The sequence below is a fragment of the Colletotrichum fioriniae genome (assembly GCF_027942845.1).
Source record: "Colletotrichum fioriniae strain IMI 355084 chromosome Unknown scaffold_9, whole genome shotgun sequence".
NCBI lineage: Eukaryota > Fungi > Ascomycota > Sordariomycetes > Glomerellales > Glomerellaceae > Colletotrichum > Colletotrichum fioriniae.
In genome coordinates this window covers 1,211,527-1,227,341 of record NW_027076845.1, presented here as the reverse complement: position 1 = coordinate 1,227,341, position 15,815 = coordinate 1,211,527, and the positions used below count along the sequence as shown (strand labels likewise).

At 55.7% G+C, this 15,815-nt stretch overlaps 4 protein-coding genes across 4 annotated transcripts; 3 read left to right on the top strand and 1 right to left on the bottom strand.

Moving 5' to 3' along the window:
* Positions 1–344: 344 nt before the first annotated feature.
* On the top strand, positions 345–5,137 carry BUD4 (Bud site selection protein bud4; the record flags this gene model as incomplete). The annotated part of the gene is made up of 5 exons (XM_053196418.2): positions 345–365; positions 434–580; positions 644–3,830; positions 3,882–4,618; positions 4,673–5,137. The coding sequence occupies 5 exons, from the start codon at positions 345–347 to the stop codon at positions 5,135–5,137; spliced, it is 4,557 nt and encodes a 1,518-aa protein (XP_053046069.2).
* A 964-nt stretch (positions 5,138–6,101) lies between these two features.
* Positions 6,102–8,458, top strand: CRN1 (Coronin-like protein crn1; the record flags this gene model as incomplete). The annotated part of the gene is made up of 8 exons (XM_053196417.1): positions 6,102–6,135; positions 6,225–6,313; positions 6,440–6,582; positions 6,675–6,821; positions 6,891–7,312; positions 7,366–7,402; positions 7,457–7,571; positions 7,634–8,458. 8 exons carry the CDS (start codon positions 6,102–6,104, stop codon positions 8,456–8,458), a joined length of 1,812 nt encoding a protein of 603 aa, XP_053046068.1.
* A 1,043-nt stretch (positions 8,459–9,501) lies between these two features.
* FAF1 (pre-rRNA processing and 40S ribosomal subunit assembly) lies at positions 9,502–10,974 on the top strand (the record flags this gene model as incomplete). Its single annotated transcript, XM_053196416.2, has 3 exons — positions 9,502–10,006; positions 10,082–10,218; positions 10,306–10,974. The coding sequence occupies 3 exons, from the start codon at positions 9,502–9,504 to the stop codon at positions 10,972–10,974; spliced, it is 1,311 nt and encodes a 436-aa protein (XP_053046067.2).
* An 852-nt stretch (positions 10,975–11,826) lies between these two features.
* MST12 (Transcription factor mst12) lies at positions 11,827–14,303 on the bottom strand (the record flags this gene model as incomplete). The annotated part of the gene is made up of 3 exons (XM_053196415.2): positions 11,827–12,106; positions 12,473–14,123; positions 14,180–14,303. The coding sequence occupies 3 exons, from the start codon at positions 14,301–14,303 to the stop codon at positions 11,827–11,829; spliced, it is 2,055 nt and encodes a 684-aa protein (XP_053046066.1).
* Positions 14,304–15,815: the final 1,512 nt, after the last annotated feature.

The following is a 15,815-nucleotide window of genomic DNA, read 5'->3' as shown; positions in this document are numbered from 1 at the left end:
ATACTTCGGCTCTGCCCATTCCAGTCATCAACAACGCATACCGAATTACCCTTCGATTATGACCCGAACCGGCATCTGACAGCACACATCCCCGAGAGCCACCCAAGGAGAAAAAAGTCAAACATTCATTCTAGCAGACAAAAAGTCTTTCTACAGCATTTTCCCCTTTGTGTATCTTTGCGAATCCGCTCCGACCCCTGCGGCAATTACCCGGGAACGCACCGCAGCAGAGTCTGCTTAACATCGGATTTCATTTCGAGTATTGATCGCCATTACCATCACGTACTGCGATTGTTCCCCCCCAATGCGCTTGCGCTGTCACAACAACAACAACACTACACAAAATGGCGTCTTCTGAGGATCCCGTAAGTTCTGACATACGCCGCTGCCTTGATATCGCGTCTCCCGCGACTGACTTTCACGTTTCCGACAGGTACATCCTTTGCGCATCAGCAAAGGCAGCAGCACTCCAGGATCTCCCCCTCCTACCAAGGCCAGCACTGGCATCCCTCGCCCCCTTTCAGAGCTCTCTCCTTCAGACCTCAGGCGGAACTCACCGAGCTTCAAGCAGCCCTCCAAAGTAAGCGGATCGTGTCTGAGACACAATCCCCGTCCAGAATTTCCACTAACAGCTATCGTATAGAAAATGACCCTCAACACCGACTCCTCTCCATTCCAGTCATCCCCACTAGAGACCACTACGTCTCCCAGACTGTTTTGGCAGAAGCGCAACCTGGACTCCATCAGCACCGAAAATAGCGGATTATACGGCGGCGCACGTCACGGCTCGCCTTCGCCAACCCGACGCACTTCCATCGAACGTCTCCAAAGAGCCTCTCGAGTCAAGAACAGCAACATCCTCGCCCTCGAGCAGAAGCAGGAATACGATCCCACAAGAGTCCCCCAAATCGAGCGTCCGCTCGCTAAGCATTCCGGACCCTCATATGACGGAACAACAACAATCATCAATGGCCTCCGATCTTCTGATTCTCTGAACAGAGGCATTGGCCATCAGCGCAACAACAGCAGCAGGTCGAGCATCCCCATCTTCAGCCCAACAACGAGCCCTACCAAGGGTTCTACACCAATGCAAATCAATCCTTCCAACCCGCCGCGCAGCCCGGGCAAGGACCAAGGGTCCCCTATCAAGTCTTCTCTTTCGAGAAGCAACTTCAAGAGCAGCTTCGACCCCGAGACCGGCACCTGGTCGGCCGACACTTCTTTCGACGATCGCGAGCTTCCTTCTGGAAAGTCGCTTCATCGCCACGCCAAGAGCGTCACCTTTGACGCGGCTCCTCCTCAAATCAACGAATATGAGATGGCCACGCCGGACATTTCTTCCATAGGATCCAACTCGCGTGAGGGCAGCTTCGACTCCATGGATGACGAGGACGACGAGGACGGACACTACCACTTTGGAGATCACGATATGGAGGGCGACAGCTTCGATGCGTCGCTAGAGGACACAGACAAGACTCCCGTCGTCGGTCCTGACGATTGGAGACAGTCTGCTGAGCGTATGGAGGATCCCTTCGATGGAAGCCCCATGCCAGATGCGCTTCCTCCTCGGATCGGCCGCACGGAACACACTCGATCTGATTCTTCCACTTCGGATCATCGCCCTCTGCCTCCTCTTCCCGGTATGGGCTCACCCGCCCGTGGTTCGCCCGCCTTCAGTGACTCCCGGTCTTCTCCCGGCCTGTCCGCGACAGCAGAGAGGATGGTGGGCGCCCACCGCAGCTTGCCACCGCCGCCCCCGGCAGCTGCCAGCAAGAACGAGATACAGAGCATTGGCAACGGCAAAATGACTCTTGAAGAGAGACTGAAGCTTATGATGCTCTCAGACGACCACAAGTCTGCCAACGAGCAGCAGAGAGAGCGTCGCCTTCGTCGCGGTGCTCAGCGTGATAGAATCCAGAGCCCCGCTTCCGATACTGAGACAGCCGAGTCAAGCATGCTTTCCGCTGATGCAGACGAGGCCGATGATACCATTGGAGATATCTCTGCCCTCGAGGACTACGAGCTGCCTAGCCGTATCTCCCGTGAGTCCATCATGCGTCGCGTCAATGGTGGCGCCAATGACCAAGGAGGTGACTACTTCTCCTCGCCGGCGCCCAGCTCAAGCCCTGAGCGACCCAGCCCTGAGCGTCGTTTGCCCCTGCCTCTTGACCCGGATGTCCCAATTCCTTCAACTGAAGACTCTATCCTGGACGACATCTCTGAGCTTAGCGACGAGGGAAGTGTCATTATTCACAGAGACGAGGCCTCTGATGTGGACACCGAGTCAATCACAGACTTCTATGCGCGGTCTGACATTGATGAGAACGATGCCGATTCTGCCAGCCATTACTCTGACGGGCCGGCTCGCCAGCCCGAGGTCACTCAGGTCGACGAGGACATCCTCACACCTCGCGCTGCTAGCCCCTTCCAGACGTTTGACTTGGCTTCAGAGATAAGACCTCTGGAGCTCAAGTCCGACAAGGGTTTCAGCTCGCCCGAGCAACGTGCTGTCTCTCCGGCTGACCTCCCAGTCAGGGAGCTGACACCCGAGACAAATGTTGAAGAGGTTATCGAGCCCACAAGCGAGCCTCAGGATGAGGTTCTTAAACAGCCTCAACCCGAGCCCGAGGTCGAGAAGGAGCCGTCGCCAGAGATGCAAGTCGATGCACCTGTCGACACTGCCTCTGAGCGCAAGCACAGCCTCCCCGAATTCCACGACGAGGGCAGAGACAACGAGTTCTCCAAGGGCTTGCAGTCGTTCATGCTTCCTCCGCCTCCCGAGCCGTCTGCCGAGGAAGTCGAGGAGCTTCAGCCACCGCCAAAGATGACGGAGCTCCAGGCTGAAATGCAGCGCCCCGTAACCCCGAAGCATCTCTCCAAGCCTGATTACGACGGCTCCGGCTGGGGTGATCCAGAGGATGAAGAGTATGAGGAGGAGCCCGGTACGCCTGAGTCTGTCATTCATCGACCCATGTCCGATTCTGAATCAGAAATCTTCGATGAGCTTCCCATGGAATCTCCTGCTATCCCGGAGAGGCAGGCGACAATCAAGGCCTCGGGGTCCAAGTTGAAGACCAGACCTTCCAACACACCCTCTGACATCATTGCCATGAGGGAAGCCCGGCGCCAAGTTAGTCGCGAGGTGCCCGACATTCCAGCCATTCCTGAACGCCACCGCAACAGGCTGTCAAGGGATCTGCAGGGAGAGCCCACTATCCACGACGACGAAGAATTCGTCGACCGCCGCTCGAGCTTCAAGAAACGCAGTCTCACACTGGATCTTGACTTTGGTCTCAGCCTTGACCAGGATTTCGATCGTGTCATTGAACAACAAAAGGTTGCTTTTTCTCAATTAGCCCCCAAATCTCGCTTCGCAAGTGACAGCACCAGCAGACAAGTGTCCAAGCCGACCGCGACCACGAATGAAGTCATTTCACCAGACAGAAAAGAGTCACAGAATGCTAACCAGAAGAATCAGCGCGGATACCTAATGCGCCAGAACACCAAAGTTGTTACAGCGAGCGACAAGGAGTCTTCTGACATGTGGAAGACTCGATCCGCTGGCAACTCCCCGGTTAAGACAGACCGCCCTCAGTCATGGACCGTCGAGCCCTGGAACGGTAGGCCCAGACAGAAGAGCATCAGACGCCGCGCCAACACCAGTGGCCCTGTCCCGCCTATGCCTGGCCAGGAGAGCAATGCTCAGACTCTGAACCCCTTGGCCGAAGAGGACTTGAACCCGGAGCTCGCGACCGAGGAAAGCGGCGAGCGTGGTCGCCTTTTCGTCAAGGTTCTTGGAGTCAAGGATCTCGACCTGCCTATTCCCCGAAGTATGTTTCACCCTCTCAAGTCTCGTCTCCAGATTACTGACAATTGTTTAGCTGAGCGTACCTGGTTCAGCCTGACGCTTGACAATGGTGTCCATTGTGTCACAACCGCCTGGCTTGAGCTTGCTCGCAACGCTCCCGTCGGCCAGGAGTTTGAGCTTGTGGTTCCCAATGACCTGGAGTTCCAGCTGACCCTCAACGTGAAGCTGGAGAAGCCCGCGCCTGCAAAGAAGGTGATTGTGCAGTCTCCTACTAAGGCTAGCAAGCCCAAGACGTCTACCTTTAGCAGGGTGTTCGCATCACCCAAGAAGCGGAAGGAAATGGAGATGCGCCAGCGCGAAGAAGAGGAGCGTGTGGCCGCTGAGCAGCAAAAGGCTGCTCAGGCTAGACAGATGAAGGTCGCGCCTACTGCCTGGGACTTGTTGTCTCCGCTCGCGGCTGAGGATGGCAGCTTTGCACGCTCATATGTGTGCCTCAAGGAGCACGAGTCGCGCTGTTACGGGCGCCCCTATGTCGTTGACGTCGCTTGCTTCAACGAGTGGGCGACTGAGGAGGCTGCCTTCGCCTCCAGCGTCAAGAGCAAGCGTGGCAATACTGCTGTTGTCCGACGCGCCCCCTACAAGATTGGAAAGTTGGAGCTCCAGTTGCTCTTTGTGCCCCGTCCCAAGGGCTCCACCGAGGAGGACATGCCCAAGAGCATGAACTCTTGCATCCGAGAGCTTAAGGCTGCGGAGGAGCGCCTTGCTAAGAACTGGGAAGGTCACCTGAGCCAGCAGGGTGGCGACTGCCCCGTAAGTCCCTCATCGCATCCGATTCATGTTGACTGCGTGCTAACTTGATCACAGTACTGGCGTCGACGATACTTCAAGCTCGTTGGCCAGAAGCTCACGGCCTACCACGAGGCCACCCGCCAACCTCGAGCTACTATCAATCTGGCTAATGCCAAGAGGCTGATTGACGACCGGCGTGCCCTGACGGAGCGAGAGACGACCGGCAAGGGCGGCAGACGTCGGCGATCAGCCTTCGCCGAGGAAGAAGAAGGATACATGTTCGTTGAGGAGGGCTTCCGCATCCGCTTCAACAACGGCGAAACCATTGACTTCTATGCCGACACTGCCGAGGACAAGCAAGGCTGGCTGTTGGCTCTGACGGACCTCATTGGTACTGGTCGCGGCGACAGCGAGGACGATGTTGGCGGTTCTCGCAAGCAGGGCAAGTGGTGCGAGCTTATCCTCAAGAGAGAGGAGGCGCTGCGACGCCGGCAAGAGGGCCGACGGGTGCACTCGCGGACGAAGAGCACATTCAACTAATACCCCCTTCTTTTCTTGATGATTTGGCATGACCGGCACGAGTAGGGGACATGAAGTAATGGGGGGCACGGCATGATCTATGATTCTCTTGGACCTGGAGTTCGTGATCGGATCATCATGTTGTCTTTGGTCCGCTGTTGCGATGGCTTGTGTCTTGTGGACTGCGCGGTTGCCTCAATATCTAATAATTTGGCAAACAGGATGGCGTTTGGGCATGGTTTGGATGGCGATGGCGATGGAGGAAATTCCGGAGATTGAGAGCTTGTTGTTTTAGATTCGCACTCGGCTTCTTTTGAGCATTGTTCTAGGAGTCGGGTAGCCCGTTTGGTTGTACGTATCATGTTGTACTAAAATGGGAGGTTTTTTATCGTTAAACTGGTTGGCATTCCATTCTCATGTTGTGATATTTGTTGCATTTCATCGTCTATGTCATAATCCGAGGGCAATTGAGTTCACCCTAGGTCTGGGTAAGTTCGTAGTCACCTAGGTGAGAAGCGCTTGCATCACGTGCGTCGTGATGTGCATAAAGTTGCTGGACCCTTGCTCCATTGATTTTCTCGTCAGTGGAGGGAAGCCACGGGGGCGCAGCTGGTCGGGGGAGTTTCACCAAGGTATCCATCTGTACCGAAGGTAATGTGCAGCGGTACGAATTGCAGGTGGGTACGTACCCATCCAGAGCAATGGATTGCTGCTCGCTACCTGAATTGCAGTGGGTTGGCAGCAGTAGCAGGCGGGCGGCAGCACCCACTTCGTCTTCCCGTTAGTTCGTTATTTTGGAAGGGCCCGCCAGCAACAGCTCCCAGCTATCTTATTACACCGAATCCTCCCCTTTTGGATCACCAAGAGATCGCAGGTTACGTCGCTTTTCCCTACGCAGCATTGCATATCGTCTGCCTCTTTCTTTACCGACCCTTCCCCTCCTCCCTCCCGCCACCCGGGTCTTACAAAACATACATCACCCTCAATGGCGGGCCGCTTTGTGCGAGCGTCGAAATATCGTGGGTCTTTTATTTTATTTTAACTGTCGCATGCCGCCGTGTTGCGCTGGGACGAGCTGACTGCTGACGCCCGATTCTCTCTCGTCTAGGACACGTCTTTGGCAAGCCGACGCGGAAGGAGTTCTGCTACGATAATCTCCACATCAGCCGAAATGCCTGGGATACCAACTTGGTGAAGGTAAGTAAGGGGTTCGCTCCTTTGCTTCTTTTGCCCTCCTGCCGAGACAATTGATGGGGGGTGCAAGACCGGGGTCGAAAGGAGAACACAAGAGAGAGAGGCTGACTAGAAACTCGCTACCTTAAGGCCAACCCCGACTACCTCTCCGTCAATTGGGATGCCGGCGGTGGCGGCGCTTTTGCTGTCATCCCCCTTGGCGAGAAGGGAAAGGTGCCCGACCAGATCCCGCTGTTTCGAGGCCATACCGCCACCGTCTTGGATACCGACTGGTACGCCGATCCCCGCGACGCCGCGACCCGCGCGCACCATTTACCGACGACGGCGAGCGCACGCGACAATCATACTGATGACCACGTGCTAGGAACCCCTTCAACGACCGCGTGATTGCTTCTGGATCTGAGGATGGAAAGGTCTTCCTCTGGCAGGTTCCTGAGAACTTCACCCTCTACACCGATGCCGAGGAGCCCGCCGATGTCTCTCCCGTCAGCAAGCTCGCTGGCCACTCGAGGTTCGTCGCCCGCGGCCTTTCCTTCTCCCCCTTCACTTGTCGACCATGATGCTGATGTGTAGCATATAGAAAGGTCGGTCAGGTCCAATTCAACCCCGCTGCGGAAAACATTCTCGCGTCCGCATCCGGCGACTTCACAATCAAACTCTGGGACATCACCACCGGCTCGCCTACCCACACCCTGAAGCACAACGACATCGTCCAGAGTCTGTCGTGGAACGCCAGCGGCTCCATGTTGGTCACGACATCTCGCGACAAGAAGATCCGCGTGTGGGATGTGCGCGCCGAGAAGCCGGTCCACGAGGCCCCTGGCCACCCGGGCGCCAAGAACAGCAGAGCTGTCTGGATGGGCGAGCACAACCGTTTCGCCACGGCTGGTTTCTCGCGCATGAGCGAGCGTCAGCTTGCGCTGTGGGAGCCTGGTCGTAGTGAGCCGATTGGAGGCTTCAGCATGCTGGACTCCATCTCTGGTGTCATCATGCCTTTCTGGGGTCAGTATTGGAAGTCCACTCTTCGCAAGGGACAGTTGCTAAACTACAGACAGATGACGGATCCAATTGCTTGTATCTTGCTGGCAAGGGGTAAGTGGTTCGTCGAGCATAGTGCAGTCCTTGGCGTACTAACAGCTCTTGCAGCGACGGCAACATCCGATACTACGAGTACGAGAACGACAAGTTCGAATATCTGAGCGAGTACAAGTCCGCCGAGCCCCAAAGAGGCATTGCTTTCGTTCCCCGTCGTGGCATTAACGTAGGTTGACTTCAGCACGCGCGTGGTGGAATCTCTAGAGAGTCATATCTAACGCTGCGTAGGTGCACGAGAACGAGGTCATGAGAGCCTACAAGACGGTCAACGACAGCTACATCGAGCCTATCTCCTTCACCGTTCCCCGCAGAGCCGAAACCTTCCAGTCCGATATCTTCCCCCCTGCTACTGGCCTCAAGCCTGCCGTCAGCGCCAAGGATTGGCTCGATGGCAAGACTGGCATTCCCTCCAAGATCGACTTGGAGAGTGTGTACGAGGGTACCGCTCCGAAGGAGGTTGCCTCTGACTACAAGCCTCCCGTGATTGCCTCAGCTCCTCCTCCGGCTGCAAAGCCTGCGCCAAAGCCCGCCCCCGCTCCGGAACCCACTCCGGTGGCACGCTCACCCCCTCCCTCAATGAAGGAGCAGCAGGCCTCCATGTCCAACATGGCCAACAAGTTCAAGGATGACGAGCCTGCCGAGCCTGAGGATGAAGACGACAACTCAAGCTTCGAGGAGGTACAAAGACCAGCCCAGCGCGCCGCAGCCCCTGCTGCAGCTCCTGCTCCTGTCCGTGCCGAGCCGGCCAAGATTCCTTCCCCTATCAAGGCAGCCTCCCCTGCTCAAGTCAAGTCGCCTCCCGCACAACAGTCCCCTGTCAAGCCTGCATCTGCCAACTCACCTGCATCCTCGACGCACATTGAGTCATCTCTGGATCAGATCAGACAGATGCTCGAGCAGCAAACCAAGCTCATTGGCAAGCAGAACGACAAGATTAGCAAGCTGTCGGACGAAGTCGAGGGACTGAAGCGCAAGGTGAACGCTGGCGGGTCTCAGGACCAGAGCGAGAGGATCAGACAATTGGAGCTGGAACTTGAGGCCGCGCGGTCTTAGGGAATCTCTTCTGATGTTTTCGTGTAGCCTACAGTGTGTAAAGGAATGGGGGTCTATGGGGGAGTGTGCATCTGGGGAAGGAAGAGATGTGATGAAAACGGGGTCTATGGGATGGATAGCAAGCAGTGATTGTCACAAGCAGAGTTAGTTTGGTGTTATAAGTACCTATTTTGTTCTCTTCCCCCTTTGTTTCTTTGGTGCAGGGCGTGTGAGCGCCTGGCTGGCGGTGGTGCGTCGACCTACGAACAGCACAGCGCACTCGTAAGTGGAGTTGGCATCTAACCAACATGTTTATGGAGGTGGGCGTTGAACCATAGGAAGGCTCTGATAAACTGTCTGTCTGTCCGGGTGATGGTTTCATCTGGTCCATTGGATGTGGGCTATTCTTGGCACTTGGAGGGACTAGAGATAGTTTCCTGTCGCAAGACGTGTCAGATCCAAGGAAACTTTCTTTTTCGTTCCCTCTGCAGACAGATCAACCTGCTGTGCGCACATGTGTCTGGGGGGGGATTCTTTTCATCTCATGTTGTTGAGCTGTGGGTTGGTGAAAGTGAACTGTCATGTACCTAGGTTAACTTGGACGAAATGTTCAACTGTGCAAATCATTGTCGCACCAAATGCGTCACAACACTGGATGGTTTGTGAGGAGAGAGGGGGGGATTTGGGGGCTTTAGCATCCCACCAAGGCTGACGGGAGCTTTGACGTCTTTTGACATTTTTGACCCTAGTTGATGTGCAGCCAATGAGGGAATGTTCTCCAGCCACAGGTTGGACGAGGCTGAGGAAGGGGACCTCTCGCGGACCCGCTGAAATTTTCAAGATTGTCGCGATAAGGTAGCTACGTTGCTGAAGGACTTTTTTTTTCCTTTTTGCCAACGGTACTGCAACAATTGTAGCACGAAAACGAGAAACCAACAACCACCGTTCCAATTGCAGCAATTTCGCAGAACAATCACACTTGCTTCTCTCGAGCAAGAGAAGAGAAAACAAGGGCAACAAGCGCAAAACTGAAAGGTCGAATCCTCCGATCTGCGATCGCGAACATGGCCTCGGTCCTCGGAAAGCGCAAGGCGCCCTCTGCGTCGACAATCACCAAGACGAGCAAGCCAAATACAACGGCGGCATCAAGCAAGACTGTTTCGCCGGCATCGAAGAAGAAGAAGAAGACGAAGAGCGCCGAAGGTCTCGAGAAATCCTCGGCCGCCGCACCAGCGACGAAGAAAACGGCCACCAAGAAGACAAAGGCGAGAAAGGCTGAAGAGAAGGACGAAGAGGAGGGGGATACATCCATGCTGGACGCGCAAGAGATTTTCAGACGGCATTTTGAGGCGCAGTTTAAGCCGATTGAGGAGAAGAGCGCGCCGAAGCGGAAGAAGAGCAAGGCCAAGGCCGAAGAGGAGGACGAGGAGGAAGAGGAGAACGAGGAGGACAGCGCGAGCGGAAGCGACGAGGGTGCGGGCGACGACGAAGAAGATGTTTTTGAGGACGAGGGTGCCGATGGCGAGGAGGGGGAGGGGGAGGAGTGGAGTGGTCTTTCTGGCGACGAGGGTAAGTACAACCGGTTGGGCGCAAAGTCCAGGAGTGCTATGAAGAAGACCATTTAACTAACGAGAGGCTCAACAGAAGACGACTACGACGAGGACAGCGACATCCCCTACGACGATATCGACGAGAACCCCGTCATCGAGGTGGTAGACCACACCAAATCCAACGCCCCGCCCGTCGTCAGCATGAGCAAGCGCGAACTCAAGGCCTTTATGGTACGTCTTCCACCGCATCCCCACCCCCATTCTCCCGTCCTCACATCTCGCCATCTCACTAACCCCTCCTCCTCCTCCTCCTCACAGTCCTCCAAACCCCCCTCCCAAACAGACCCCTCTCCAACCTCCCTCACAGCCGCCCAAACCCCAGACGACCCAGACGACGAAAACGACAAGTCCATGCTCGCAAACGACCTCGCCCTCCAACGCCTCCTCTCCGAATCCCACCTCCTCGCCCGCCACGCCGTCTCCCCCTTCTCCAACACCTCCTCCTCCAACTCGCCGGCCTCGAAATCCTTTTCCGAGGGAAAACTCCGCCAGCGCCAGACGGACCTGCGCACGCGGTCCCTCGCCGGCGCGCAGGGTGTATCCGGCGTGAAATCAATCTTTGTGCAAGAAAAGATGCCGATGGCGATGCGCAAGGGCATCGTCGCCAGCACGGCCAAGCGCGAGGAGAAGCGCAGGAAGACGGCGCGGGAGAACGGAATCGTGTTGGAGAGGGAGGCGCCCAAGAAGGCGACGAAGAAGGAGAGCGGCGGTGGTAGGTTTGGACAGAGGGGGCTCGATGGGCTTGATGTTGGGCGGATGAGGGGTGCTGAGCTGAGGTTGAGCGAGAGGGATGTTCAGAATATCGAGGGGGCGGCGGTCGTAGTGGTGGACGTGGAGGTCGGGGCGGAAGGGGAGGGAGAGCTGGTGGTGGTAGGGGAGGCCGCGGGAGAAGGTAGACTGACGATCTACCATGCCGCAAGACTTTAGAGCCTTGACGTATCTACAGTAGCAATAGGTGCCTTGTGTTGGCAGCGGCTCAAATATACCCTTATTCACGGCGGTATATCTTAAAAGCCGTCACGCAAAATGTTTGCTATCCGTTCCTGATGCGTAAGTGCTTACACGTTATTTTTGAGTATTGATACATGTTCACTTCATGGTAAGGACGAATCCGTTGACACTCAATCCTCATAATTTTCAGGTGTAGCATGGTTCACATTTCGGTAGACCTCACAGGCCAAGGGTATGGAATAGGAACGTGTGGACAAGGTGAATCAACATTCGAGGCTCTGCTTATTGTTTCGTGGCAAGCCCTGTCAAGCAATCAAAGACATGCTCGGCAGTCTTCTCCCCTGGTATCATCTGGCCTTCTGGCAAGTGTGCTCTTCTCAACTATGCCTCTCCAGCACAAAGGAAAAAGAAACAAACTATATATACATGTGCGAGTCGTTTCTCTTCTTCGCATATCGACCCTAAGCTCATGCATAAAATCTCCCTTTTCGACAGGTACTTTCATACGTCGAGATCTTTCCAGTCTCATCGTACGTACCTCTATGTGTGCGAGTTTCCTTTTTGGTGTCTGAGACCAACGGCCAGACTCGATGCTGAACACATGAAACTGAAACTGAAATAATAAAAAATTCGCCCGGAGCCAAAGGAGCAATTGTCCAGTCGCTGACGCGTGCCGAAATCCATCTTCTGGATGGATGAAGAAAAAAGAAAAAGTCCCTGACCCATTCCGAACCTTTGTCATAGCCATGCCGCCCTCTAAGTAACACCGTGTCGAAGGAAACGTAACTCCAGTCGTAATGAGAGCCGAAGCTCGTGAGGTATCGTCTCTCACATGATGGCGCTCGCGTTCACTGCCGGCTGGCTGATGGTCATCGGCATGCTGAGCGTCTGCAAGCTGTTGAACGATTGCGCCATGCCGTTCGATGTCGGCGGTGTCGAGCCGTTGGCAACACCGTTGAGCGAAGCGGTGACATAGGCGTTCTCGGAGTTGGGCGATGCCTCCTCGAGGGAACCGAGCTGGTCCTCGCCAGAGTACTCTTCCTCCTCCTCGCCGGAGAAGTTGAGAGCAGCCTCGCCGTTCTCACCACGGTCATGAGTACGCTTGTGTCTGTGGAAACATCAGAGTCAGTCCATGCTATGCGACGAGGTTGATTTCCCCCTAAAAGTTGGTGGCTGCGTAGTGATGATGATGAAGTCTGTGTTGTGGCGCGGCGGTTTGGACGTTGGTTTTCATCGCTTGGGGTCTCGCTCCACATTACATCTTTCTTGACAAAGGAAATGACAAAGGAAATGAGATGAAGGAAAGTTGGGGCATACTGTGCTAGGTTGTCTGATCTGGAGAATGCCTTGCTACAATAAGGGCAGATGTAGGGTCTTTCTTGTGTATGTGTTCTCACGTGTCTGGAGGTTTGGTCAGATTTCAGGCAGGTCGTTTTTTTGGTTGATCACAAATGAAATCGAGTCTGGTTCTTACCTCTTGAGGTGCTCTAATCTCTTGAAGAGACGACCACACGTGGGAATAGGGCAGGAGTGTGACTTCTGGGGGTAGGGACCAAGTTCCATGACAGTCGCGGAGCGGGCTCTGCGAACGACGCCGTTGGGGCCCTGCATGCCAGGCCGGGGAGCACCGTTCATAGAGCCATCACCGGACATGTCATCGTGTTGGAGGTGGGAGTAGTCTTGCTGCTGGAGGGACATGGGGTTGAGAGCGGGGCTGCCCTCGACAGTGGACAGCGGAGTGCCGTGCCGGGACAGGTCCAGCATCTCCTTGTGCTGCTGGCTTACCATGGACATGGCGGAGCTGCTGTAGGCAAGGCCGGGCGGGGAGTTGTCTGCAGATTCGTCGCCTTCAGCCACAGGACCGACGGATGCAGAGACCGACCGCCGGAGATCCGAGGGTCTGTGCTGCTGTTGGTGTTGTTGGTGCTGCTGTTGCTGAGCGGCAGCCTGTGCCTGCGCTTGGGCGGTGGCAGCGGCAATGGCCGACATTGACGGCGGGATGGATGAACGCCGCCTCCTCTGCTTGTAGGTGGGGGATCCTTCAATGACAGAGTAGACGTTGTTTGAGCCGTAAGCTCTCGAGAACTGAGGGCCGGCGAGGTTGGAGGGAGGAAGCTGAATCATGCCGTTGAGGCCGTTGACGTTGCCGCCCATGTGGTCGGGGATGGCGGTGTACAGGCCGGTCTCCTCATTGGCGATGTAGGCGGGCTCGGCGGCCATGCCCAAGGCCTGCTGGGGAGGGGTGATGGGCTCGAAGGAGATTCCGCGGTTACTGTAGTCCTCGTACTGAGAAGAGACGAACGAAGGGGCGGGAGAGTACTCGAGGCCGTAGGCGGGCATCGAAGCGTGTCTCTGGTGACCCTGGGTGATGGGGACACCGTTCTGGTTGTACTGGACGCGAGCGAAATCGGGTTCCCTCTTGACCATCTGCTGGGGAGGCATCTGCTGAGGCATGCCCATCGCTCCGTACGGCACCATCGACTCCATACCATCCTGCATAGGAGCAACTGATTGAGGAATCATCTGCGGGGGCGGCATGTTGTCCATGGGTCTCATGATCGGCGAGGTGGATTGAGACTGAGAGAAGGTGACCTGCTGGGCGTTGAAGGATGAGGAGTTGGCCTGTTGAGCCTTGGTGAGCTGCTCGTAGAGCGACTGAGATGAGTCGTACTGGAAAGACAGAGCAGGCTCGCTAACGGCAACGGTGGTGGCCTCCTGGCCCATCTTCTCGCGCTTCAGATCACGCTCGAGAGCGTCGAGGAAGAGTCTGTCGTGGGGTACGCTGTACCAGTAGAAGACCTTCTGCTTCTTTTGCGTGCGAATGCAGTTGTTCTTGTAGAGGAAGTCGAGGAAGGGGCTCTTGGGTTCCTCGAGCGATGCATCGGTCCCCGACTTCAGGTTTCTCAGGTCGGAGAAGATGCCCTCCTCAAACTTCTTGGAGTTCTTCACTGGACGGCCGAAAGCCTGGAATCTGAAGGACAGGCATCTAACGATGTCGGTTCCGGAGATGTGGAAGAGGTTGTTCCAGAGAACACAAGAAACGTACTCGCCCGTGGGAAGGAGAAATCTGCGGATGTACTGATCGGGTTGCCAATCGACAGGAGCAGAAATGAGGAAGTATTTCACTGAGAGACGAGTCAATTGAGAGCTTCCCAAATTACCGATTCAATTTTCGACTTACGGTTGTCAACCTGTTGCAAGGCGACCTGAGCGTCATGGGGCAAGGCTTGCTGGGCCTCGGTGCTCAGCATGAAGGTCTCTGGCTTTTGGGGGGCCATGCCCGCGGCGGCATGTTGTGAGTACATGCTGTCGGATTTGTTGTGATGGGGGTTGACGACGGGTGTCGGTCGCGTCTGACCGGATCGAGATCGAGGTCGCGCGGGTTGTTCGCCTCGGCAGGTTTGCGGAGGTGACGAAGAGTCAAAGAAATTGTGTTCGTTTTGCGAGACGAAGATTCGCAAAGCTGATTGAAGGCGCTGCCCTGGTTGGATGAGCCCGGTAATGGGACTGTTGCTAATTTTCTTTTTGATTGATTTTTTCTTGAGACTTAAATCGAGTCCAGCCCGGGAGGAAATAACTTTTTCGTGTTGGCACAACTGTAGACCACAGGACCCAAACTCGACCTCAAGCGAATGATGGGTGGTTTCGGCTACGCAGATCAAGACCGTCAAGGTGTTGATGATGATGTTGATGATGGGTGATTTGGTGTTTATCGGCACCTTTGGTCTCGGAGTGAAACCTTGGGGTCGAATGAATTAGGGGTCGTTGATGGAAGACGGTGCGTCAATGGCAAAAACAAGAAGGTAGAAAAAGCTCGACGAAGGGACCCTGCGCAGGAACTGGAACTGGTTGGCGACTAGACGTGCTTGGTGCTTGCTGGCGCGATGCGATTCGCGATGATGGACAAGCGTGCGACGGGCAATGTCTGAAGTGTCGATGGGCGGGATGATGTGCCTCGGGGGTGGTCAGTCCTGATGAGATGGCAAGAGAAACGGGGGTGGGAGGTATGTGCGGCTCCGACGAGGAGAGAAGGGGAAGAAGGAGGAGGGAAGTAGAGGGAGAGAATGGAAAAGAGAGATGGGAAGAAAAGAAGAGTCTTGTAAAAAGAGATATCAGAAGAGTTTAGGAATGGGAGGATGGTCTGGGGGTTTAATGATTTTGGACGGGGTGAGAAAGGGATAAGGAAGAGAGAAGGTAAGGTCCCCAGCAGGCCAAGGTCAAGCGAAGTGGTTCTTGGGTACGGAGTATGCTGGGTGTGCTGGGTTGCTGGTGCGTGTGGTGGTGCGTGGTGTACGTGTTGTGCGTGGTGCGCGCGGTACCCTGGGCTGGGGGAAGGGGGGGGGGCATGGAAAGGAGGAGTAGGAAGGAGGAGGAGGAAGACGAGCAGGAAGTGGGTGAGAAGGTCTGGTCTGGTCTGGTCTGGCGCGGGATTGGACTTTTGGGGCCCTTGCCTTGGGTACTTCGTAGAGAAGGTACTTGGGAGTGGGAGTAAAGAGAGCGGCGGCAGCGGCAGTAGGTAGGTACCTGCACTAGGTACTAAGGTATGGTAGCAGCGCGCGTGGGCGTCGGGTAGGCGTGCGGCGGATGGGAGTGAACCAAATGGTGGCAGCCGATGGGTTGGAAGGCCAAGGGGGCAGAAAGAGGAGGGACTGAGAGCACAGAAGGACCCAACTTACCTGGTACTGAGTGACTGAGTTGACTGACTGGTGACTGGACCGTCGGGCGGGTTCAGGATGAGCAGAGCAGAGCGAAAGGAGGGCAGAGAGAGAGAAAGAGCAAAGACGCAGCCGGGTGGACGAGGGGAGGGTGTTTAAGAA